The following is an 18318-nucleotide window of genomic DNA, read 5'->3' on the forward strand; positions in this document are numbered from 1 at the left end:
CTCTATATCATACATAATTTTTTGTACACCTCTATCATGTCTCCCCTCACTTGCCTTTTCTCTAAGCTAAACACACCCAGATGTTATAACTTTGCCTCATAGATTTGCACTGAATGCCAAATCTTGTGGCTTGGCCTTAGGTGTAAGATTTGTCTTTCAGAAATAGCCAGCATGCGGGCCCCTATTAAGGAAATTTGCATGGGGAACTTTCCCTGTCATGCAAATTCCAGATGCAGAGCCCCTAATTCAGATCATGACTCAGTGGAGGCAAAGGGATAAAGCCCCCCCTCCCCGCATCCACCATGCTAGTTCTAAATTAGGGGTGTATGAAACCCACTTACCAGTCTGCTGAAGGGGTCCGCGGGGGGAGGGAGGCGATCTGTCCCTCCCCCCAGAATCCTCCCCGGCTGGCTCTGCTCCACGGCGAGTCCGCAGAGCCGCCGGCTGAGCCTGTCCGCAGCTAGACTTGCGTCTGCTGCCACGCAAATGGCGTCTGGCGTGGCGGATGCCATTTGCGTCCCTGCTCTTGGCCGTGATAGGCTACGTAAATATTTATGTAGCCTATCATGGCCAAGGGCAGGGATGCAAATTGTCCCCTACCACGTAGCGCAAATACGTCCGCTATCACATAGCCTATTTACGTAGCTTATCACGGCCAAGGGCAGGGACGCAAATGGCGTCCGCTGCGCTGGACGCCATTTGCATCCACAGCCCGGCAGCGGATGGCTGAGGACTGAAGACGATGGATCCGGACCGGCTGGCGCCAGGTGGGGTCTGTCCCGACCGGACTTTGCGGGGTGGCGGGGGGAGCAGTCTGTTCTGTCACGGACTCTGGGGGGGGGGGGCCTCATTGGAGTCTGTGGCGGATTTCTCTGCCATCCCTAATCCAGATTGCACCACCATGATGCTGGCTATTTTTGAAAAAAAAGTTCCATCACATAGTTTGACCCTAAGAAATACTACTCCTCTGTTACAGTAGGGTTGTATTTCATGTCACACAGAAGTTTATATAGAAGCTTGTGCTTCCTTTTTCACTGCTTTCAGGTAGCACACAAAGGGGTCTAAGGGACAGATATGCTAAACAAGAAGTGTGGGGAAAGTGTAATCAGATGCAGTAGTTGCCATACTGGCTTTGCTTCTTCTCATGTTGGGGCTGAGCTGCTCATGCTCAGCCTGTAGAGCCCCATACTTCTCCTGTTAGCAGACACGCACAGGAAGAGAAGGGGTCTGCTTAGATGCCTCCTTCTACTCTTCCTGTTTGCCTCCAAGTGCCTTGATGAGCATGTTTGCGTGCATGCACAAACTCACTAAACATGGGTCATGTTTGCGTGCATGCGCAAAAACAACTGACCAAGCATCAAAGACCACCCACGGGATTGCACATTTTCTATATTGTGACAGTGCCTACTCTGGGTTAGTTTGCACTATCATATTGATGCATTTGCTAAAAAGAGCCTGAAAAGTATGGGGGAAGGGAGGAGAGGAAGTAAAATATTTAAATGCTGAGATACAAACCAACACCTTAGTATTACCATTTTTTGATGCAGTAGGGGTTTAGAATAATGAGCACAGACTGCCTAGTACATGGCATGTGCCAAGCTCAATTTCTCTATCTTAACACTTCTAAGGATGGGGAATAGTGGTGCCATTAAGTTGGGGCGGGGTAGTACTCTCTCCCTCTCCTGCCTCCTTTCACACCAATGTGATTGTTCTTCAGGACAGCCTATATCTCTGATCTACACACTCCAAGGACGCCTTCATATACACTCCAAATATGTGATATCCTGTGTGTGTGTGTGTGTGTCTGTGTGTGTGTGTGTATGTGTGGTGATGGGCTAGGTAGAGCCTACGTATAGTAGACTCTGCTTGTGTCTTTCCACTTTTTCAAAATCATAAAATAATATAATCAGCAAAAAAGTATTCTGTTTGAAACTATCCACAACATTGAATTATATGCAGTGAATGTAATGACTATATAATGTAAATGTGGAGATGTGGAAAAAAGAGACATCTGTACATAATGGACTGAACATAAGATTCCACTTTTCCTCCTAATAAAAGGCTGATGAGAGTATGTGGAAAGAGTGCAGGAGCCAAGATCCTCAGTGCTCCACCTCGGCCCCAAACTGTTAACTGGAGACAAGCAAACATGAATCCCAGACCGTAACACATTCAGATTTCTGAGCTACAGACTGCAGCTGTAAAAGTGTACAAGCAGGAGGCTACCCAACAGTAAAATATACTAGGCCTTCGTACCACACAAAATAGGCTAAATTCAAAAACAGAGGGAAATAGCTTAAGATTGTCTTAAAAGTCTGCCTCAAATGTAAATAGGTATTGTACTTGGCTTGGTGAAATTCTATAAGCATCATTCCCAAAATTATTTGGTTGGAGAAGCCTTGAATGAACTACACAGTATGGACATTTTCAGCTTTTATGCAGAACTCTGGGAGCATGATAATGCTCCTGGAGTCAACCCCTGGCCTCTCAGAGTCTGCTGCTGCCTTTGGGGCTCTTAGGAATAGGTCCTGAATCAAATGTGCACATCAGCAGCTGTTTGCAGGAGACAGGACATGGGACAAGGTACCTTTTGACTCCACAAGCTAATTAAGGTATATTCAGGTACAAGTCATGCAAGAAACAATTGATGCAGATGTAACGTAAATTAATACACACTGTAAACTAGAGTTCTGAAATACCTTTTAGATATTCCTTTAAAAAAAAATTAATCATCCCCCACCCCACCTTAAAGAAAAAAACAAAACTCAGAATAGCTTGGAATCTCTGTCATTGTTCCCGACTCCATACCACCTTTTATGAAACAACGGGAAACAAATGTGGTTCCTAAAGTTTTGTTCAAAAACATATTGTTATGGCTCTTAATTAGCCACCTTTTAAATGCTTGATTGATTGCTAATGGTCAGTAGTGATCAGTTGATATTTCCTCAATGGGCCCTAATGTTTCTTCTATGGGCCAAGAAGATTGTAGCTTTGCTAACAAAATGATGTCCATCAGCCAGTGTGAGGCTGAGGCTAGTACTTGCATTCTGTGTTGTGGCAATTACAAACCGTTTGCAGAAATGCACTACAGTTGGCAATGGAGACACTGCTCTGAGTTTTGTGGAAACCAAGAGGACACTGCTGTTGGAAAACTGATGCTGTTAATTAGATACAAGCAACATGAATCCCAGACAATAATGCGTTCATATTTCTGAGCTACAGACTGCGGCTGTAAAAGTGTACAAGCGAGAGGCTATCCAACCGAAAATATACTAGGCCTTCATGCCACACAAGATAGGCTAAATTCAAAATAGCTGTTTTACAAGCTAGCAATGTTTGTCTTAGCATCTGTCTACCCTTCCATGCTCAACATGAATTATTTGTAAAGAAATTACTATCATTTTTCTCACTAGTGGTTCTTTTCATTTTTCAGGGGTGAAACGCACTCCTTCAGAAATGGGTGGAGGTGAAGTAGATATGAACAAGGATAGCTCACCATATAGAACAATGCATGTAACCTATACTGAGGAAGACTTTGACAAACTACTAAACCTGAGCACGTATAACATCCTCTGTAGCAAAGACTACATATTCCAGGCCATCCAGTCTGCTATACAGAAGAGACAAAACATCTAACCACAAAGTTTGAACACCAGTTCAGCCTAGAAAGTAATTTTGTATCCTAGATTTGGGACATGAGGCGCCACTGTTTGCTACAAACACTGATAGTGTTGGAGGTAATGCTAATGTGTCATCATTATACCATACACTTTGTAATGCACGCTTGCGTAGTTCCCATCCTGCCTAATCTGAGCTGACGGCTTTCAAATGCTTATTTATTAACCATTGTTTTTATTTGCAGCCATCCCACTTTGGAATCACACCAAGTTTGTAGTTAGGACTATAGAAAGAACTTAGCCAGAAGTCTTTCAGGAGGTGTTATTTTTGATGAGAATTGATGACATTATTGAGCCAGTATTACAATGTGTTGCTGAGATTGTATTCCAAAGACTGTCCTTGTGGATATATTAATACTTGTGGAAGTTTCAGGATGTGTTTATAATATTTTGAAGAACTGACCCTCTACAGCTCTAATGGAAATGAATGGGATGTGTTGGATTTCATTACCTACTGAAATTAAGCCATGAAGAGTGGAGCTTTCTTGGTTCATTTCCAGTTATGAGTAATTACATCACACCAATAGATATTTTTCCTGTTTCCTTGCTAAAAGGATTATTTCTGTTCCCTACTCACACCTATTCTACCCTTTAGAGGATTGATGAATTTCAGCTGTAAATTATACTAGTATTGTTAACATTGCAGCTTCATGAAATATGTTGTATTTTTAATGTAATCTTTGCAATATTGCCTAATTTACGAACCTTGGCTCTGTTTCAAGAATGTTGATTTATAAATAGTTAATAGATTCAGTCTCTAATACAGCTTCCCTTGCTTTAACCTTAATCCATAACTGAATTTGGCACAACAGAAATGTGTCTCAAGAATTAATACATATTATTTCCCCTTTGTAACAAAATTGAGTTTTGGAAAAGTAATTCATTAATGGAAGAATCCACACCTCGTTGAAACCTAAAGACTTTTAGGGCACAATTCTATGCATTTTTAGACAGAAAAATGTCCTACAATTCCCAGCATGCAACAGTCAACCATGCTGGCTAGGGCATGCTGGGAGTTGTAGGACTTTTTTCTGTCTAAACCTACATAGGATTGTGCCATTAATGTCCTTGGAATGTAGTCCTAATGGGGTGGTGGGCTGGTGGCACAACAGTTCCTGCACTTTTCGCATTGGAGAGGGACTGTAGTTAGGTGTTAGGCTGCTTGTATGAGACCCAGATTTAACTCGGGGGCTGGGAAAGGCCTCTGCCTGAGTCCATTGTGAAATGTATTTGCATATGCTGCCAGTCAGGATAAATATTAGTAGCTTGATGAACTACTGATCTTTAGACACTTCCAGACAGCTGCTTCTCTGAAGGGCAGAATCACAAAACAGGAAGGTTGGGGTGTGTGTGTGTGTGTGTGAAGATTTCACAGAAGGGGTATCAAATTTAGTGAGATTAGTACTGCTAACATGGTTGCTTTGCCACTCCCACTAATTCTGTAGTCTATTTGGACTAGCAGAGTCCAGGCCAGCAGCGTCCCCATATGAATTGTGGTTCTTGGGTACGCTAATTCAACGTGCCTGCTGTTCACAATAGCCTGATTCCAGAAGAAGCCTTATGCCTACTCACAAGCTGTTGTGTACACCTGTTGATTTTAACTTCATGAGGAAAATATATTGGGGGATGCAGTGGAAAATAGTTATCCTGGGTGGTTAAAAAGAAAAGCTTTCAACTTCCTTGCTGGAAATGGAAAACACCCTGTAAAATCTGGATTCCATTTGCCAGTGCTCTGGAAGATGTTAACATGAACCTCAGGATAGCCTTGCAAATCCATGTATGTATGTATGTATGTATGTATATATATTCAAAAGATGCTTTTCTCCACAGAACATTAAGTATTCAGATCAGATCTTCACATGGGGCAAATTATCATAGGCTCTTTAGAAATTATTGGGGTTAATCTGATTTATTCCATTTCAGGATCTGGTCCAAATGTATTTGCGTATCCAACATAATGTGAAAACCACCCCCAAATTGTCATTATGCAAACGCAGGACTTGAGAGACAAAATATGGCTAGTTGAGTTCTTAGGCTGCAGTCCTATATACATTTACATGACAGTATGTCCCTTTGAACGCAATGGGCGTGCTTCTGAGGATTGCACTGTTAGGCACTCAGGGGGTTTAACTTTAGTATTTGATAATTTGGTTGCAGTCCTAAAATCACTACTTGGTGAATTGAACAGAGCTACTTGTGAATAAATGCTTTCAAAACTGTGAGCACATAATTTAGTTTTATCATCTCACACGTTCAATAAGATGGGAGCGCCTTTCAATATATTAAGACATTCTATAAAATGACAGTGCTCAGTTTGAAGCATTATTTCAAATCTGGAATAGCCATATTAAGAATATGAGAACAACCCTAATAGATCAGGCCAAAGGGACATCTAGTCTACTATTCTGTTTCCAACAGTGGGAAGCAGGAGACTTAAGAGAAGCTCACAAACAGCTCATAAAGGTGACCATCCTCTTCTACTCCTTATCCTTAGCATCTGGCTCAACTGTCTCTGAATAGAGACACTCCGCTCCATTAATTTGTCTACTGGTCTCTCCCCAACAACCCAGCCACTATGTCCCCAAGGCATTTAATTTAATTAAGTTATTTTTTATTTATTGACAACATCTGCATGTATAACCACTGTGTAGCAAAACATACCCAAGAAGAAATAAAGTCTGATAGGAAGAAACAGGAAGTGTCATTACTGATCAGAAAAGCAAGTCGGTGGATAAATTTGCCTGTTTTTACTATGTGAGAATCTCAGGAAGACCCAAAAGCTGGTTAATAATACAACAGATATAATAAATGCCTCATATGTGGTTGGTTTTATTTCAAGAGATGCATGAAAAATGTTTTTATTAGTTATGGGAAAGTTCAGAATAAAATCTGGTTTCCATTTCACATAATTCTAGTTCTTTTTAGAAAACATTTTTTAAAATATTAAAACAAAAAAATGTAGACAGGTTCATTTCTGTCTCCTGCTGCAGTGCCATTTACCTCAATTCTTTATGCTGAGAAAAAAGCTCACACAGTTCAGAGGCACTCCTGGTTTTATTACCAGAGATGAAACTACTGCATTTTTGCCAAATTATGTTTGTTTCCTAATAAAAAACAAAACACTTTGTGCATTTATTGTGTGAAGTGATCGCCACAAGTGCCCTGCCCCCAATGACATATGGCTTCCCTGCCCCCAATGGGATGAGTGTGGATGTCTGCACAGGGGAAGCTCACACACAGAGAGATCTGCGCATGTAGGTTTCCCCGCAATCTGGAGTCTTGATCACATGGGAGTCCTGTTCAAGGAATACTCAGCTATGGGTGCAGCTGAGGCTGGTGGCTCCCATAGCAGTGGGGTGGTGAATCCAGCGGAGCACCTCGGAGAGCTCCTTTAGAGTTCTGACTGAAACTTGGAGTGGGTTCAGTGCCCCACTGATGTGGCAGCCACCGGCCTCCACTGCGTGGATGTCAGGGCTGGGGCTGGGGAAGCCCCATGGCCTTTGAGATGAAACTAACACGAGGGCCCCATGGCTCCTTGCAATAATAGGTCTTCCCTTCTTAGGCCCCTTAGCAATAGTTCCTGCTAAATAATGAGTGTTTTGGAAGTGATTGATATACCTATTATTGCCCAATGCTACAGTTACACTTTTATGTCCTTCAAACATATATAGTCCAAAATGGCCTACAATACTATCTAAATTACAATTGTGCTTCATTATTGGCAGTGGCACTGTTTTGTTGTGTTTTTTGTTTGGAATACCTATTCCGTGTACACTCTGTCCCTCTCTGTTTGTGTCTTACCTAAACCTGAAGGCAATAGGGTGCAGTGAAGAGAAGAGACCAGCATATCCAGAGAACTGGAGCATTTGCTTCCTTTTGCTATTTCTTGATAAAAAGCTGTTTAAAGACACTGTCTTTTTTCTTCTGCTTCGTGACATCTGGCCCTAGCTCTTTGCTCCCTGGAGTTTGCAGCTTGTAGACGTTCTTTGTTACTTCAGTCGTGAGTTCAGCTTTGGCTCCTGAAAAGGGATTGGTAGTTACTGGTTTTTCCAGTGCTGAAATGATGGCAGAAATCTTTTCAGAAAAATATTTAGCAAGATGGTTCTTTACAACACCAACACTGTATTGCAAACTATACCATTTCATATATCTATTGCTAACCATTTAATTCTATACATTTTCTCTCTCTGCTGAATCATGACAGAGCATAGTTCAGTGGTAAGATATGTGCTCTGCATTAATTGAGTTCAAGGTGCAATCTGGTGCTGGCCTGTGTTTAATTGGTAGTTGTGTAAACACTGCTCTAGAGGAAGCTGCCTTATACCCCATATGACCATTGGTTCATCTAGCTCAGTCCTGTCTACACTGACTGGCAGCAGCTCTCCAGGGTTTCAGACAAGGGTCTTTCCTAGTCCTATGTGGAGATGCCAGGGATTGAATCTGGGAACTTCTGCTTGCAAAGTCTATACTCTGCCACTGAGCTACAGCCCGTCCCTGCCTGTATCATAGCATCATACGAAAAGGTATGTAGTGCCATCACTGTGGCCTCACTGTAAAAAAACAACCAACCAACCAACCAACCAACCGACTAACCAGTCAGTCAGTCAATGATGACATACCCTATGCCAACTTCTAGGTCTGATCTTCCTGGATTGCCACTACTCAAAAAGGAGAAGCAGAATTTAGAATAGGGCAAGAGGGTCCTAGGCCTAGCACCATTGCTAAATAAACGTGGTCATAATCTAGTGGTTTAGTTGGAATTCTTGTGGAACTGATATAAAATTATATACAGCTACTTAAGTGAATCCACTACAGATCCTATGGAAGATTGGCTGGTTATTTGTCTCTGTTTGACATACGTCCCCAACGCAGGAATTCAATTTAAGTTGCGGGAGAAAGGCCAAGCGTGTAACGAGAACAAGAAGGAACTTCATACAGAGGCTGTGCAACTGGAGGCAGATTTTTCAGCTCATTATTTCCCCCTAAGAATTCAGTATAATCCCTAGCCAACCCTAGTTTCTCACTTGATTTGTCTAATAAGGAATCTCACGTTTTAACAAACATTTCCCATGGAAGATATAAATCCCCCAAGTTCTTGGCTCATTCATTCTACTCTTCTTCAGAGACTAACTAGACATGAACGTAACATGACCTACCACAGATTGTGCTGGACCCCTATAAAGCAGAGAGTGGATGTGTTGCTTAAAGTAGGGATGGGCAGTCGTCCTCCCACTTTCCCCTTGAAGCAACTTATTTTCAGCTGCTTTTCTCCCAGCAGGGTTATACTTCTGGTTTTGGAGCCCTACCAGGTGGGAATGGCAGAAAGTGGCTTTTGGGAGGAAAAGGCTGCTGGGGGAAGGGTTCATCACCCTCTTCCTGCTCATCCTAATGTTGGATTGCATTCTCTCTCCCATCCACCCCCACCCCACTTTATAGAGATTCAGCACTTATTTGATTCTGATACACAGGTCTATTGCGGTCACAGCCTGTTTGGCCTTCAGTCAGCAATCACAGCAGCTCGGAGCGTTTCCTGAATAATTGGGGGTTGGATCCAGTACTGTCGTTCCACCAGAAAAAGGATAACATTTGTGTAATGGGATTTCCCCATCCTTTCCTGTCCCCTGCAGCCCCCCGTGCACCCTCCAAATCTGCTCCAGAGGGTTGAAGGGCACATGGGGGCTGCAGGGGGAAGGAAGGGAAGCCCCACTCCACAAGCGGCATTCCTCCATTGACAGAATGACGGTTCTTGATCCAACCCTGTATTTCAGCTCTCAGACTAAATGAGGGATGTTTGGTGCTTGGGAGTGTATTTTAGACTAAGAAAACTGCCCAGAGAGCTTCAGCTGTTGGGTGGTAAATCCATCCATCCATGACTACTTTATTTTCTCCAGGAAAAGTGAAAGTCTTAGCTCGCACTAAGAGAGATCTGGGTAACGTTCTTCTTTCAAACAATTCTTCTTTCAAACATTCAAACATTATTTGAAACATTCTTATTTCAAACCATTTCAGTCTAAATAATGTTGTTTAGCATTTTTATCGGTGTGCACTGAGGCACAATGTAGAGGAGATGTATAGGCCAAGAACAAACCTGAACTGCCTAAACCCTCCCCTGTAATTGTGAAACAGATCAGCATTGTTCTTGGCATTTATAAAAGTCTACTCATGACAACTGCCTAGATATTATTTATTTATTTACATTTCTATACTGCCCAATAGCCAAAGCTCTCTGGGCGGTTTACAAGATTAAAAACATTTAAAAATACAATATACAGATGTTAAAAGCTAATTCCATAAAAAACACACGAACAGACAATATACACAAGAACATATACAATATATACAACTTCAAACAAGTAGTCTCAAAGCAAACAAGCATAACCATAAGCCATTCCAGGCTCGATTAAAACTTATCATATGCTGCCAAATGCCTGGGAGAAGACAAAGGTCTTTAACCTGACACCAAAAAGATAACAGTGTTGGCACCAGGCAGGCCTCATCAGGGAGATCATTCCATAATTTGGGGGCCACCACTGAAAGGCCCTCTCCCTTGTTGCCATCTTCCGAGCTTCCCTCGGTGTAGGCAGCCGGAGGGGGGCCTTAGATGTTGAGTGGAGTTCATTCAGTGGGTAGGTTCATGTTGGGAGAGGCGCTCTGTCAGATATTGTGGTCCCAAGCCGTGTAAGGCTTTATAGGTTAAAACTAGCTCCTTGAATTGGGCTTGGAAACATACAGGCAGCCACTGCAAGTGTGCCAGAGTCGGTCTTATACGTTCGGACCTTCTGGCTGCCGCATTTTGCACAAGCTGCAGCTTCTGAACTGTCTTCAAAGGCAGCCCCACATAGAGTGCATTGCAGTAATCTAATTTGGAGATTACCAGAGCACAGACAACTGAAGCCAGGTTATCTCTGTCCAGATAGGGGCGTAGCTGGACCATCAGCCAAAGTTGGAAGAAGGCACTCTGTGCCATGGAGGCCACCTGAGCCTCAAGTGACAAAGACGGCTCAAGGAGAACTCCCAAGCTACGGACCTGCTCCTTCTGGGGGAGTCCAGCCCCATCCAGAACAGGTTGAGCACCCTCCATCTGGTCAGAAGAACCACCTACCAACAGCATCTCAGTCTTGTCTGGACTGAGTTTCAGTTTATTAGCCCTCATCCAGTCCACTGTAGCAGCCAGGCACTGATTTAGCACATCCACAGCCTCATCTGAAGAAGGTGAAAAGCAGAAATAGAGCTGTGTCGTCAGCATACTGATGACAATGCACTCCAAAACTCTGGATGACCGCACTTGATGGTTTCATGTAGACGTTAAATAGCATGGGGGACAAAACTGACCCCTGTGGAACCTCATACTGGAGAATCCATGGGGCCGAGCAATATTGCCCAAGCACCACCTTCTGGAGCCGACCATCCAAGTTGAAGCGAAACCACTGCAATGCAGTGCTTCCCACTCCCAGCTCAGACAATCCTCCCAGAAGGAAACCATGGTTGATGGTATCAAAAGCCACCGAGAGATCAAGGAGAATCAACAAGGTCACACTCCCCATCTCCCTTTCAACATAGGTCCTCATAAAGGGCGACCAAGGCTGTTTCCGTGCCAAAACCCGGCCTGAACCCCGATTGAAATGGATCTAGATAATCGGTCTCATCCAACAGTGTCTGGAGCTGGTTGGCAACCACCCACTTAAGAACCTTGCCCAGGAAATGAACATTTGCCACTGGCCTAAAATTACTACGATTTTCCTGGTCCAGGGAGGGTTTCTTCAGGAGTGGTCTCACCCCCACCTCTTTGAGGCAGCCCGGGACCACTCCCTTTCGCAAGAAGGCATTAATCACCTCCATGGCCCAGCCAGTTGTTCCTTCCCTGCCAGTTTTTATCAGCCAAGAGGGGCAACGATCCAGTATGGAAGTGGCTGCACGAACCAGTCCAAGCTCTTTGTCAACGCCCTCAAGCTGTACCAACTGCAACTCATCCAGAAGAACAGGACAAGGATGTGCTCTGGATACCTCAACACATTCACCTGCTATAACACTGGAGTCTAAGTCCTGGCAGATGCAAGAGATCTTATCCTGGAAGTGCCTAGCAACTGAATTACAGCAGACCTCAGAAGGGTCTACAGTGCCCTTAGGGCTGGCATGTAATAGCCGCCAGATGACTGAACAGCTCTGCTGAGGCAGCAAGATGATTTTTTTTTTGTCGCCCTCACTGCCCCTGAATATACTTTACCATAGGCACATACCAGCATTCGATTGCATCCACTAGGAGTTCTTTTCCATCTGTACTCAAGCCGTCACCTATTTTGTTTCATCGCTCTCAGCTCCAGGGTATACCATGGAGCAGTATGAGCTCTACTCAGGAGAGGGCGCTCAGGAGCAATCATGTCAACCGCCTGGGTCATTTCTACATACCACAGATCAACCAGGGTTTCGACAGGAGAGCCCGCCATATCAGCCGGGAACCTCCCCAGAGTCCTCTGGAAACCATTCAGATCCATTAGCCTCTAGGTCCCCCACCCTTGCAGAGGGGAAAAGCTGCTGTAAGTGTAAACCTCAGCAGTTAATGATTTGACGATGACAAGGGTACTGATGCAAAATTCAGACTACCATCTCCATATTCAGTTGAGAAAACCAAGTCTAGAGTATGCCCTGCTACATGTGTCGGGCCGATGACATGTTGGGACAGTCCCATGGTTGTCATGGAGGCCATGAAATCCTGAGCCACCCCAGACAAGGTGCCCTCAGTGCGAATGTTGACATCCCCCAGAACCAACAGTCTGGGGGATCACAACAGCGCAACAGAGACCACCTCCGTCAGCTCAGATAGGGAGTCTGTTGAGCAGCAGGGTGGGTGGTACGCCAACAGAGTCCCCAATCTGTCCCGCTGGCCCAAGACAACATGCAAACACTCTAGACCAGTAGTCACATGGACAGGGAGCCTGCAGAGGGAGATGGAACTCCTATAGACCACAGTAACGCCCCCTTCCTGGCCCTCAGTACCCCGGTGGGCAGAGCTGGGAGGGACTAACTTCTCCCTGCTCACCCACCCAAGTCTCAGCTATGCATGCCAGATTGGCTGCCTCATCCACTATTAAATCATGGATAACAGAGGTTGTATTCTGAACCAATCTGGCATTTAACAGTAGCATCTGGAGACCCAAGGGCAGGCTGATAGGGCAACCATCATGCCTGCAGCTGTGGGGCAGGCTGGAACACAGCACAGCAGTTAACTCTCTGGGCTGTGTTTCCCTAACCCGGCTAGCCCTCCTCCCAATGCCATATCTCCCTTGACCCGTAACCACACTAATTGGGGCCCCTCAAGTGCCCCGACTTGGCCATATATCCTCTCACCCCGGCACATACCAGGATCCTAAGCAAACAACCAAGAACCAACCCCCCCCACATAAAAGCTGTAAAACCAGTCAACCCAGTATTAGGGGGGTGGCCCTTGCCCTTATGGCTCCCCTGGAAGCGGCTCCCCCTAAAGGGGCAATCCTGCCTTTGGCAGTGCTGGGGCTGGGGTGCTGCTGCCCCACGTCAGCGCTGGGCAGATAAGAGTCTTCCCAGGGAACTTGGGCCCAGCTGACTCAAATCCACCGTAATTAGCCCGGGGGAGTTTTTTCTTTCCGTCTTCAGCTCCAGCCAGGATGTGTGTGTCTTCTCTCTGGCAGCAGCACAGTCTCTGGCAGGGCCAATAAGATGGCAAGCTGACCCACCTGCCTCTGTTGGATGTCCCGGCTGCCTTCCCCGCTTGGTCCAGGCTTTGAGTGGAAGATATCCCCTTCCACACTCCCAAGTTCGCACTATCATATGACATTCGTCTGTTGTGACCCCTGGAAACTCAAGATTTTCAGCTTTGTGGCCAGTCATCCCAGTTATCTCAGGTGGAGCTGTTTTCAGTCTTAAATGCCTTAACAGATACACTTCCAAGCCATCCCTGCCAGAGAATAACCAGGCTAACTATCCCCTTGAATCTACAGTTTAGGGGAATACCTGTTTTCACATCAACATCTGAACCAACAGACCAAGGCTGAGGATGAACAAAGTCAGTACAGACTATCTGCATATGACAACCATGATGGCATTTTCCCTAAGGATAAATTAATATACATTTTGTACCATTGTAAACCAAACTGTTATTTAGCCTTCTTCAGCCTAGGACAGCTTTTAGTTTGGAAACGCAGGTTGTGTTAAACTGAGAATAACATCTGAACCATACGAATGTAGCCATCCCTTGAAGCTGATCTTACTAATTCATGATTGTATCTGTTTAGTCTCTGCCTTGAAAACTGTCCCCTGTTTTTGCCTGTTTACATTACCTTGGGCTTCCTGCCCCAGAGTTCTCTTCTCTCCTCCATTAGGATAAGGCAGTATTTTGTGATAGCTTTGCAGGAGATCTGATGGACTAGGCATCAACACTGGATCTGATTCTGTGGAGGTCACAGAATGCGTATCTGAAATTAATTATTAACGGATGTCTTAATAGTCCTGTGACTGGGTAAAACTATCATCAAAACACCAGAAGTATCTGAAGTCACAAATTAGAATTTATTGTTGTGAAGGCAATATTGATCCATGTTTTTCAATGAGATGAAAACTTGTGACCTATATCACACTGAATACAGCTCAGCCACCATGTATGGTAGCCATCTTCATTTTATTGCTGGGCTGGGGCTTCAAAAACAGGGAGGTTATCAAGCATTTGGGAGACTACAGATATGTTCTTATGTTCTTATGATACAAGAAGAGCCATGCTGGATTAGACCAAGAGTCCATCCAGCATTCTGTTCACACAGTGGCCAACCTGCTGTGTCTGATTAGCTGTGTTCACTTAGTGGGTCACAAGTTGAGCAGACCTGACCTACATAGTGTGCAGTTCATCTCTGACCGTAGAACCTCTACCTAACTGATAAAGAATGAAACATTTTTCCTACACACATGTAAACAAAAATCACAATGGTTTCCCTCACATCTCCCCATCTCTCTGTACAATCCTTTTAATGCTTTCAAAAGAGAGATGTGATGAGAATTGAATAATAAGTCAAATGCTCTCATTCTTTTCATGTAATCCAAGCTCAAACCTATGCAAGCACCATATATAAAACTACTAACCTGTACACTTGGCTTGTAAGAAATTATTTCTGAATATGTATTGTATGGCCAATAGCTAAAACAAAACTGAACTGATATCACCAAATATTATAATAAGTTTTTTTTTAAAGCTGTATTAAAATATGGGGGAAAAGAATGTGGTATAGCACATGGCATGTTTTGATTTTGGTCCTATGTAGTTTTGTTTCCCTTTAGCAAATTTTTAATGAAAGGAAAAAGATGTTTCAGTATTACCTGAGTCTTCAGAATTCTCAGCACAGGTTATGCTGAAATCATGTGTCAATCCTTCTGATTCATGGGAACTTTCAACAGGCCTTTTTTCTTGTTTAACTCTGAAGGAAGGATTTCTCCTGTCAACAACCAGCATTAAGAGAAATTAGCTTTCCTCTACTGAAAATATAGATATGAATTAAAAATTTAAATAAATAAAGTACATCCCATGCTTAGCTATAAATACTTTCAGGATGGCAACAAAAACAAAACAAAAAACAATTAAAACAATAGGAAAATCAGAATTAATCAGTGTTTCAACTTCTGTCATCCGGTACATCCAACAAAGGAGGGCTGCATGATTTGTATGCTGTTGTAGCATGTCCTGACCATAGAAGACAGTTTATCTGCCATTTTCTTAAAAGATACAACAAACTAAACATGAATACTGAATTATGTTTGATCAGATGTACAGAAATCAGTGCATACCTGGCAAGGAAACCTTTGGTAATCTGCCTTTCGCTAGAACCTCCAACTGCAGAGATCCAAGGTTTCATCTGAGGCCTTGCCACATTTGTGCTGACTAGTAGCTCCTTCTGTAGAGAACACTGGTTGCTAAAGTAGTCTTGAAGAACCCATGTTAAAATAATTCATAGGAATAAAAGAAAAGGAAATTATTATGAAGGATTCTTTTAAACCTGAAATAACCTCACTGACTGTAGAATGTCTGGGAGTGTGGTATCAGGCTCCGAGGTACTGCAGTATATTTGTCTTTTGTACAGTTCTGCACCTTTGTTCACATTTAATTAAGGCATAAGCATCATTTGGGCAAATTGTGAGGTAGAAATATGGGTGGTGGGGGAGGGGAGGAATGCTCCATAAACCAAATGCTGCAGACCTACCCAAGTTATTTAATAATGCTTGCATCCAGTCCTCCATTAACTTCTGAGAAGGTGCTGCAAAGTAGTATTCTGATCCATCACTTGGCCTGTAAGCCATAGATTGAATAAGGAATGAGTTGTTACTGCTCTTCACAAGAATGTATGTAAAGAAAAAAAAATCAAAACAAAACAGAACCCCCATTCTTCTTTTTTTGTTTAACATGGAATTTTATTTTGACCTCAAGTTGAAAATAGAGAGCAACAAAAAGACCACCACATAACAATATAATAAAGCCACTAATTTTCATTTTTACTGGGACAAAAGAAGAGTCCCCCTTCCCCATTTGCTGATCTCAGATGAACTGCGTATTGAAATAAAAACCGGGCCTAGTTGTAATTCAAAACCAGTGTCTACCTCCTTCTGCCAATAACAATGAAACTTCATTTAGTCTTTGGAGATAATTTTGCTTTTAATTGTATTCTATTGCTAGCCTCCTTGAGCACTGTTTTAGTGGAAAGGCAGGACAGACTTAAATTGATTGATTGAATGAATGAATGAATGAATGCAAGAATAAATTAAAAATGCATGCTTTTGGGTGAATTACAGAACTGATACTGCTTTCACCTTTCTACACTGTGAGAGAACTCTCCTGCAGTGGCCTAGCATAGTTGTGAGACAATGGAGTATGCGATGTTGGGGAACAGCCAGAGAAGTTTTACTTTAGCGTCACTTTGAAGTGACACATCCCTATTTCAGAATCAATACATGGCCATGACTGTTTTGATTTTGTTTCATATGTACACTGATTGCAAAACGGATGTTGCAGTTTTAGTGATGATGAAGATGGTGGCATCCAGTTCCACAAAATTACTCTGGATCTATGCACCCCTGGTGACATCCTGAGCAAAACTTAGAATAACAAACAAAAGTAAAACATGTCTCTCACAGTTTGCTTGCATTGTCACCAATATGATTTACCTGAAGCTGAAAGCGTGTGCTTTCCTAGAATAGTTTGCCAGCCTCTCACACAAGGCTCCAGCAGTGCTGACTGACAAGACTGGAGTTGTGTTCTGATAAAAGAAGAAAAAACAGAAGAGATGATAACCAAAGGGTTTCAGTCCCATCTTTCAGATTCAGGCTCTTCCCCACTTGTATCCTCTAGACCAGGGGTGGGCAACTTGCGGCCCTCCAGATATTTTGGCCTACAATTCCCATCAGTTCTAGCCAACATAGCCAATGGTGAGGGATGATGAGAGCTGTAGGCCAAAACATATGCAGGGCCACAAGTTGCCCAACCCCTGCTCCAGACCAGGAAAACCCTAGGGTTACTTGGAAGGTTATTAGGGGATCCTCAATGAGAACATCAGTAACGGTGGACAAGCTTCCTTAAAGAACAGTTTGTTCATTGCTCTCAGTTCTCCTCTGGAATGTGCAGCAGTAGGGGAATGCTGGGTCCATTCTAGGGCCCGTTCCCAGCACGTATGAGTGACACTGAGACACAGCAGGCTAGTGGCTAGTGCTTCAGGTAAACTGAGAGTGCACCCCGGAATATACCATGAATCCCCTGTAGCCCAAAGGGGTGCCTTGGGCAAACAAATTGATATGGAAGGAAACCTTCAAGGCAGGAAGTTTGAAAAACAGTGCTCTAGACCTGTTTTTCCCTGCACTATTCTAACAAATGCCCCAGCATGATGACTAAAACCTTACTGGACCTGCCTTGTCTTAAAGCATGTCCATTACCTACAGCTTAACTCTGTGTTGCCGGCACAATCCAGGAGGTTTTTTTGTTTATGATGAATTTCTGAATCTTGGTATCTTAAGACATATTCATCTATCCAATTGCAAGTTTTGACCAGATAACACACCAAAGTCTACCTCACCCACAAAGCAGACTTTTAATGTTCAATATTTCTTTTCAAAGAAATTGGCTTTTCAGTGAGGGTAGAAATTATAATGCATCCTTTAAGAAGAGCCGAAGGTTCATAAAAACAAACTACCTGGGATGCTTCCTTTTCATTACTGTAGAAGTCAAGTTTTTGTCTTCCAAGTATAACATAATAAGTGTTCCAAGCCCTTGTCTTTGGCTACAAAAAATATAAAACCAAATGAATGGTCTATCAATTTAACATTTGGAGTAGATAGTCTCCCTGTTACATGGAATTATTTGTTAACTTGTACTTTACTTGTATCCTGATTACATTCATCTAATGAGTCATACAGTGATTTGATCTTTACTTCCCTTTCCTGAACAATGCTTTTGGATGGTAGGATAACTGGGATAAGCTTTGCAAGAACTGAGCTAAACATAACAGACAGAGCTCCTTGGAAATGCTCAGCTTCTCCACAAAGTAATAAACATAAGATCAGTAACATGGGCCAAAGTAAGATTGGCAAATACATTAATACTTAAAATATTTTAGTCTTTGAGCTTTATAATATATCA

General features: G+C 43.2%; 2 protein-coding genes across 2 annotated transcripts in view; one reads left to right on the forward strand and one right to left on the reverse strand.

The window, feature by feature from the left end:
• LOC146357381 (cytosolic phospholipase A2 beta-like) overlaps positions 1 to 4435 on the forward strand; it is a 55494-nt gene extending 51059 nt beyond the window's left edge. Inside the window, exon 22 of the mRNA XM_084846791.1 lies at positions 3434 to 4435. Within this exon, the coding sequence (XP_084702917.1) occupies positions 3434 to 3636 (203 nt within the window). The 3' untranslated portion in view covers positions 3637 to 4435. The remainder of the gene's footprint in view (positions 1 to 3433) is intronic.
• Positions 4436 to 6487: 2052 nt separating this feature from the next.
• SPTBN5 (spectrin beta, non-erythrocytic 5) overlaps positions 6488 to 18318 on the reverse strand; it is a 176165-nt gene continuing 164334 nt past the window's right edge. Inside the window, exons 70-76 of the mRNA XM_084846925.1 lie at positions 17873 to 17959; positions 16854 to 16945; positions 15896 to 15981; positions 15483 to 15618; positions 15018 to 15133; positions 13991 to 14125; positions 6488 to 7696 (exon numbers count right to left, since the gene is read on the reverse strand). Coding sequence (XP_084703051.1) covers positions 7557 to 7696; positions 13991 to 14125; positions 15018 to 15133; positions 15483 to 15618; positions 15896 to 15981; positions 16854 to 16945; positions 17873 to 17959 — 792 coding nt within the window. The 3' untranslated portion in view covers positions 6488 to 7556. The remainder of the gene's footprint in view (positions 7697 to 13990; positions 14126 to 15017; positions 15134 to 15482; positions 15619 to 15895; positions 15982 to 16853; positions 16946 to 17872; positions 17960 to 18318) is intronic.

Source organism: Heloderma suspectum, chromosome 1, assembly GCF_057233095.1.
Source record: "Heloderma suspectum isolate Gila_16-S chromosome 1, 16-S_ref, whole genome shotgun sequence".
Taxonomy (NCBI): Eukaryota; Metazoa; Chordata; class Lepidosauria; order Squamata; family Helodermatidae; genus Heloderma; species Heloderma suspectum.